The sequence below is a fragment of the Echinops telfairi genome, unplaced genomic scaffold (assembly GCF_000313985.2).
Source record: "Echinops telfairi isolate 266 unplaced genomic scaffold, ASM31398v2 ScPeMD7_10;HRSCAF=50, whole genome shotgun sequence".
NCBI lineage: Eukaryota > Metazoa > Chordata > Mammalia > Afrosoricida > Tenrecidae > Echinops > Echinops telfairi.
Window position 1 is genome coordinate 13,138,155 of NW_022103907.1, and position 7,473 is coordinate 13,145,627.

General features: G+C 44.2%; 1 protein-coding gene across 1 annotated transcript in view; it reads right to left on the minus strand.

Annotated features, from left to right (window-relative positions):
* Positions 1-7,473, minus strand: part of MAP4K3 (mitogen-activated protein kinase kinase kinase kinase 3) — a 130,098-nt gene that overhangs the window by 12,100 nt on the left and 110,525 nt on the right. Inside the window, exons 26-27 of the mRNA XM_013006850.2 lie at positions 6,236-6,294; positions 3,317-3,420 (exon numbers count right to left, since the gene is read on the minus strand). Of these exons, the coding sequence (XP_012862304.2) occupies positions 3,317-3,420; positions 6,236-6,294 (163 nt within the window). The remainder of the gene's footprint in view (positions 1-3,316; positions 3,421-6,235; positions 6,295-7,473) is intronic.

Below are 7,473 nucleotides of genomic sequence, written 5' to 3' on the forward strand. Positions count from 1 at the left end.
GGGGGTGTCATGGAGAATTCTGAAGTGCCAGAGGTTCTTAACCAAAAAAGTTCTTTTAATGTTCATTTTTAATACAGAAGCAGGCTGCTAACCCCAGGGCCAGCAGTTCAAAGCCACCAGTCGCTCCTTGGAGACAGACGAGGCTTTCTACTCCCATAAAGAATTACAGTCTCAGAAACTCACAGGGGCCAAGTCCACCCTGTCCTACAGGGTCCCCATAGCAGGAATGGACTGGATAGCAGTGGGTGAGATTCTAATATGCCAACGTATCAGTGTCACTAAATCTCTCCAGGAGGGAGTATTAACCATTACAAACAAATGATTGCTTTAATAGTTAAGGTTGGTTGTTTTAAAGTTTTTGATAAAAACTATCCTTTGCCCTTTAAAAGCGTTTCTTGATACAACTCCCACTGTAAGTCAATTTTATTCCAAAACGAAGCTAGCATTTCCTTCACTTGTCAAATCTTGTTAAAATAAACCAGAGTGACACTGAGAATTTCCACCACTGTCCCTTTTTTGCCCCAGAATACTTTTTAATGATCCTTTCATTCCTTTGATAGAAAGCTCCGGGTGAGGTCTTACCTTCAAGTCGTACATAGAACTGTGAACCAGGGAAAACTGATTTCTAAGAAGCAGCCACGACTTTACATTTTCTCAAGTCTTCTTTCGTAGCTTTAAATAAAACTTCTTTAAAAAGTATGGCTCTGACAGTCATAAAATGGTATGATTTTGTTACTTCTGTACATTTTCGAAAAGGCTATTTTAGTAGCCACAAAGCTATTTTTAATCTGGCAACCCACTGGAACAATTTTAAACAATTGCCCCTCTTTCATCCAGAACATGCCCGATGCTGTTACGAAACGGCAGTGGGGAGGAGCGTCTCCCGTTTTTATCTATAGAGCCCATATTTAAGGCTCTGTAGGTAGTGAGGGTCCCTTGGCTGAGGCCTTCCTGGGAGACATTTCCTTGCTTGGGTTGAGGAACCGATTTGCCATGGGTGGGAGTTGTCGGGGTTCCCACTCGCATAAACCCTTAGTTTTGGTACATTAAACACTGGCACCTTAAGTCCAAGAATATTTTACACGTCAAATTCAGGTTTTCATACAAGAATTTCCAGCTTAAATAGCTCTGCCTGCCAGGCCCTGTGCCTGGGAGAGCAGGCTGGAGGACCACTGAAGTGGAACTGCCACGCCCCTCTGACCACGGCGCCACATGCCCTGAGCAGCAGGCACTGAGACACTGCTCGTGGTCCCTGGTTTGCTTCAAACTTCTCTCCAACGACATCAGTTTTGGGGGCACATAAAATTCAGCGTACATCTGTGTTGTGCCAGGTTGATTACAAAATTCACCATGTCCTTATTTATTGTGATTACATGCTTTGTAATAGACGGTAAATCAATGACACAATCGAAGTAAACTGTGCTATGTGAGGAGTTCTTAGTTTCTGTTTCATGACGTGATTCTCATATAACAAGATATACATTTGTTTGACTTCATTCTATGGTTTGCTTTGCAAAAACCCGGGTCATTTTGTCCTCCACCTACCAAGAATGTCATTCTGCTATTTCCATTGTGTGTCTGGACGACAAGATTTCTCAGCTACGAGAAATGTACAGTGCTAACACTCTGCACTGCATCTTCCTTGTGTGGGGAGTGGGTGGAGGGATGATCTGACTTTTACCCACTCCTTGCCAGAAGCACCACTCTGTCTCCAACTGTGGCAATCAGAAAAGGCTCTGGGCATTGCCAGATATCTTGGGGGCAAACCACCCCAATGGGAACTACTGACATACAAAAGATGGTCATACTGGGATCATGACGGAAACATGCTTCAGAAAGCTTCTTCATCACTAATCATGTACTGCGGAGACACTACAAATACACACAGATAACTAATGTAACTAGAAAGAAGCTATTTTACCTCAAGACAACAAAAGGCGAAGTGAGCTCCCAGAACCACTATTTCTAAAGTGTTAGAAGACAGTGTGGTCTCATGGTTGGATGTAAAGCTCTGGTGAGGGCAAGGGCCCCGCTTCCCTGGCTTCCCTCAGGGCTGCTGGGGTGTCTCCATCCCATGCTGATACATTTCATCCACCATACACATCTTTCCAAACCTCGTTTCTAGGAGCTTCCCCATTGCCTGCAGGATATGCTTGAATAAGATTTTTTTTTTTGAAGGCCAATCTGTCATATTTTTAATTAGGCAAAAAACAAAACAAAAAACCAATTCTCTGAAATGTGACGAGAACAGTAAAGCAGAGAGAAAACACTGCTTCTGTTTCTTTCCTCTATATTTCTCAGCAAATCAGAAAAGTTAACGGCTTTCAGTTGTTTTTATGTCTATATATGTGTGGGCATATCTATTTACGCTCTCGCTCTCTCTCTCTCTCGGAGTAGAAAAGCAAGCAGCCCCTCCACTGGGCCTTATTCAGTAGCAGTTTCTTATTCCACAGGGTTCAGGTGGAGGAAAAGCTATGGGGGACAATGCAGGTGTTGTCGCTCTGAGCCTTGTGACGGGAAGAAGGCCTCTCACGCACTCTATCCTTAGGCTACCTGGGAACCCAGAGGCAGAAAAAGTGACTTTCAATCTAGCTTTTTCCCCTTACAGTTTTGTTAGCACATCACATTCCAGCCTTTGCGGGTGACTGATGGACAAACCACCAGCAAGAAGAGCTGCACACCAGTGTACTGGCGAAGGCAAATCTGTGACCGTCCTGATGACTCCAGCCTGGGGCCCACCCTCAGTGTGCACAGGCTAAGAAGGTGACTGCAAAACCCAGCAGCACGTGACCACTACCATTTTGTTTCCAGGGAGCCCTAGTGGTGCAGTAAGGTAAGTAGTACCGGCTGCTACTGACCAGGCAAGCAGTTCAAGCCCATCAGCTACTCCACAGGTGACAGAACAGCCCGTCTGCTTCTTTGTGGAACCACAGTATCTGAAACCCCAAGGGCCCACCCCATCTGTCCTATGAGTGGGAATTGACTTTATTTAGTTCCAAGAATAATATTAAGTACCCACCAAGAGAGGGACATTCCCTTCTAATATTTTTAAATCCAATTGCTATTAGTAATTATTATCCTGGAAGTGCAGAAGGGTCAGGAAAGGAAACAAGAAACCACAAGGAGAAAGTGGGCTAAGAAGTTTCATTGTGGGGATAGCAATCAATGAGATGAAACAAAATGCTTACGTACTGTCACCTGGAAAACCGATCTGCTTTTTTTTGTACAGCTCCACCCAATTCACAACAAAGTACAACAAAATCCAGATTACTTACCATGTCTATTAAAAAAAAAAAGCCCTATGCTTTAGACTTACCTTAATTAACATAAATTTCTGCATTGGTTCAACCCATTCTAATAGCACAATGCTAGTGTGCAGTGCCCCACATAGGTATTTATGGCCCGTGTAAGGATTTCTCACTGTGGAGGCAAAAAGGAAATATGTATGAGTTTTCTTATCATGTGTAGTGCTTACGAGAATGACATGCTCACAAAGCAAAACAAATACAAAAGGTTCCTGGCTAGTTAAATTTCCTCGTTAGATCATATAATGAAAAATAAAACTCCCAAACCCCAAGCAACAAAACTATTTCAAGTGACAGTGGAGACTCCCTCGTTGCTTGTACCCTCACAGGTGAAACGGGCGGTGCTGATGGGATGGAGAGGACTTTATTTATGGTGAAGTTCTGCTGCCTGTGTGGTCTACAGTCACAACCCCCCGGGAGCTCTCTGGGAGAGAAGACGTGCCTATCTGTTCTCATAAAGATTAGGAGATTCCATGGGGCAGCGGTACTCTGCCACACAGGACCAAGCTGGACCCCATTCGATGGTACACACCCACATGGCGGCGTGGAGATTAGCAGAGGCAGCATGAGCCTGGAGAAAGGGTGAAGGAGTGAGCGCAGGGGGCAGTGGGAAGGCCAGGGGCAGCAGACACACAGACAGTAGTTCAGGGTGCTTTCAGGTGGTAATGCTGCTTTCAAATGAAAACCCTTGTACACCTCTCCATTTTCTATCAAACTCCTGTGGCCACCAGAACACACTGTAAGGATGAATCATGTCTCCAGATTACTTTAGGGAAAAATAAAACCAAATTGCCTGGTATTTTGAATTTTCCTGCTTTATCCTTGGTTTAGGTTTAAAATAACAAATACATTTGAAATAGACTCAACGTTTTAAAACATGTACCGAGGATAATGGGAGCAGAACCGCTAACGACATGGTTGAGATACTGAAACAGACAGCACAGGTGAGCAGGAAAACCACCCTGCTGAAGGAGATAGAAAAGCCTGTCCAGGAAATGCCAGTAAGGAGGAAAGACCTGACCCTCTACACTCCAGGTCAGTCAAAATCAACGTGCTGGCTGTTCTGACGGTGATGCAAACATCATGTAAACCCCACACGGATCATTCTCCATTGCCCCAAACTGCTGTTCCCCTTGCTTCCTGCTAAGAGCAGTGCCAGCTAGCACCCTCTGGGCTCACTTGCCTGAGTCGATCATAGCCAACTCACGGCGCCTCTCTAGAATGGGGCAGAACTGCCCCTGTGCGGTTCTGAGACTAACTCTCCATAGAGTAGGAAGTCTCCTCTTTCACTTGCACGGTGACTGGTGGTTTGAACTGCTGACCTTGCGGGTAGCAGCCGAATGTGCAAACACTACGCCACCAGCACTCCTGGGCTCACTTTTCCCCTTCACATCCAGAAAAATTTTCCTATTTCCACTTGTGCTCTTGTAGCACAGGACCGTCCTTACTGTTTAGTAAACAGAGTTCATGGCAGGGGTCCTCAAACTTTTTAAACAGGGGGCCAGTTCACTGTCCCTCAGACCTGTTGGAGGGCCGGACTATAGTTTAAAAAAAAACAAAACTATGAACAAATTCCTATGCACACTGCACATATCTTATTTTGAAGTAAACAAACAAACGGAGCAAAAACACCCGGTGGGCCGGATAAATGTCCTCCGTGGGCCCGCGGGCCATAGTTTGAGGACCCCTGGTTCATGGTCCTGTGACTGTTTATATAAAACCTCTCACAACCTCTCTCCGAATTAACTGTCCACATACATTTTCTGCCCTTTTCTCCCATGTCCCAGCTAAATGGACAGTCAGTATTTATTGGGTAACTGTCTATTCTTCTTTGCACCCGTGATTGCTGCATCATTTCCTTGGTTTTGAAATGCCCTCTTTGACTACACTGTTAAAACCTGCCTTCTTTTGAGGTCAAGTCCAAGTGCAGACCTTCTTTTAGGCTCCTTTTCTCATTCCACTTTGTATGCTTCCTGCCTCCTCCCCTGTGGTAATACTAGCCATTTAAGGGAAGGGAATCTGTTTTGCTTTTTGTAAATACAACTGCTAGTTGTTAAGGGAGTACAGTGGTGGTTTAGTGAAAGAGTTTTCTCCTTTTGTGAGTTGGGTCTGACTTCCAACCAATCTACCTCCACTAGTGGACACTCACAAGTCGCTGTGATGTGAACAGGTTTCAGCCAAACTTCCAGACTAGGAAAGACTAAGAAGAAAGGCCTGGTGATCTATTCCTGAAAATCAGCCTGGGAAAACTCTATGGATCACAATGGCTCATTCCCATTGCAGGAGTGCGATGCTGACTCGACCGCAGCTAACCACCACAGAGACATGGCTGTGGGATGGAGGATGAACGGCACGTGAATGGGAGACAGTCAGATTACACAAAGGCCTAAAAACACCTCTGAATGAGTCAACGCAGCCTTACCAACTGTTACTAAGTAGAGTGGTGAATGATTAGTAAAAGGACCGTTAGAGATCAGTGCTATCAAAGGTGATATCCGTCTCCAAAACAAAACCAAAAACGCCTCCATTCATTTGATCAGCAGATTATTTACCAAATAACTGCTCGTGTAAGATGCTACAGTAGGGGCTGAGGTAGTGGTCCTCAACCTTCCTAATGCCGCGACCCTTTCAGACAGTTCCTCATGGTGGGGGGACCCCCCAACCATCAAATTATTTTCGTTGCTACTGCATAACTGTAATTTTACTACTGTGATGAATTGGGGACCCCTGTGAAAGGGTCGTTGGACCCCCAAAGGGGTCGCGACCCGCTGAGCTAGAGTGACCAAGGAGGTGAAAAAACTCGTAGTGACAGTATGCCCCGGGGCACTTTTTTACCAGCTCAAGCAAGTCACAAAACAAAAGCAAGGGTAAAATTTTCTCACCCAATTTTTAAAACAGGAAGTCTACAGGTGATTGGACAAAGTACTTACCAACACAACACTTCTGACACCACTTGGTTTCAGGGATTTTTGCTGATACAGCAAATTTCCTACAATACAAATGGAAAATAAACTCATGAGGCGAATCAGCCTAGTGCCTTTGCTGATCAATGAAGGTGGGCTGTTTCCAAACCGTGGCTGGGTCACAGATGATCTGCTCACAGTAAGAATAAGTTATAGATCTAAATCCTCCTCCTCCAACCAATTCCAAACAGGCTAATGCTTTCCATATAAAAAGCAAAACTATAAAATATCTAGACAACAGAATATGGTCTTGTGATTCCTAAAAGAAATGATGGAAACAGCCAATCATATAGAAAAAGATTTAACTTTGACTTTTCCCCCCCTCACTCAGGTATCCCTAATACCTCAAACTATGCCTGGCATGTCGGGGGTCTCACGTGGTTGAAGGAAGCTGGTTACCACTGAGAAAAAGAAAAGCTGTGCAGGCACTTTAAGTCCACGTAATACTTTTAAGCTACCCAAACACTTGTCTTACCACTGAAACAATGCTAAGCATGAAAAAAATCTAGATACCTTTTAATCAAGAAAAGCAGGATATTGATTCTGGTCAAATGTTATAGTTCTGCAAACATCTGATTAAAATTGAACAGTTCATATTCATTTAAATTATTTTTTAAATGACAGCTGATAGAAGCCAGTGGCTCTGATGGAGAGACTGGTAACGAGGGACTCTCGGCTCATACACTGCGGTGGTGCAGACCTTAAATTTCTTCTTCGTTCCTAGACACAGATCTTCGGTGTCTTTTAAATGCTTGAAAGCATTAAAGCTTAGATGTCACTGCGCTGCATGGGTCTTTCTTTGGGAACATGAAATTGTGCAGCATGCACATCAAATCCTAAGCAAGCTCATAAGCATCTCCTCCATCTATGTCCTTGTCGCTGCACACCTGGCAGCTGAATAATAACTGAGCACCGGAGACCATGTCATTGGAACTTTAGCTATTAGAAAATCTTGCATACTGATTTTTATATAGGCAAATACCTATACTAATTATAGGTAGCATCTTTTGAATCTTCACTATATATTGGGCATTTACATGTTCTGCATCATTTAATCTCCCCAATAATATAAGGAGGCCACAGGAGATGTATGAAGCTTAGATTGAGTGTTAACAACTTGGGAAGAAAGACCTCTCTATCCGGTGTCACAGTCTGCTGGACCTCACTGCTCAGAGTGAAGTGTGCTCTGAGCTGGGAAGGGCACG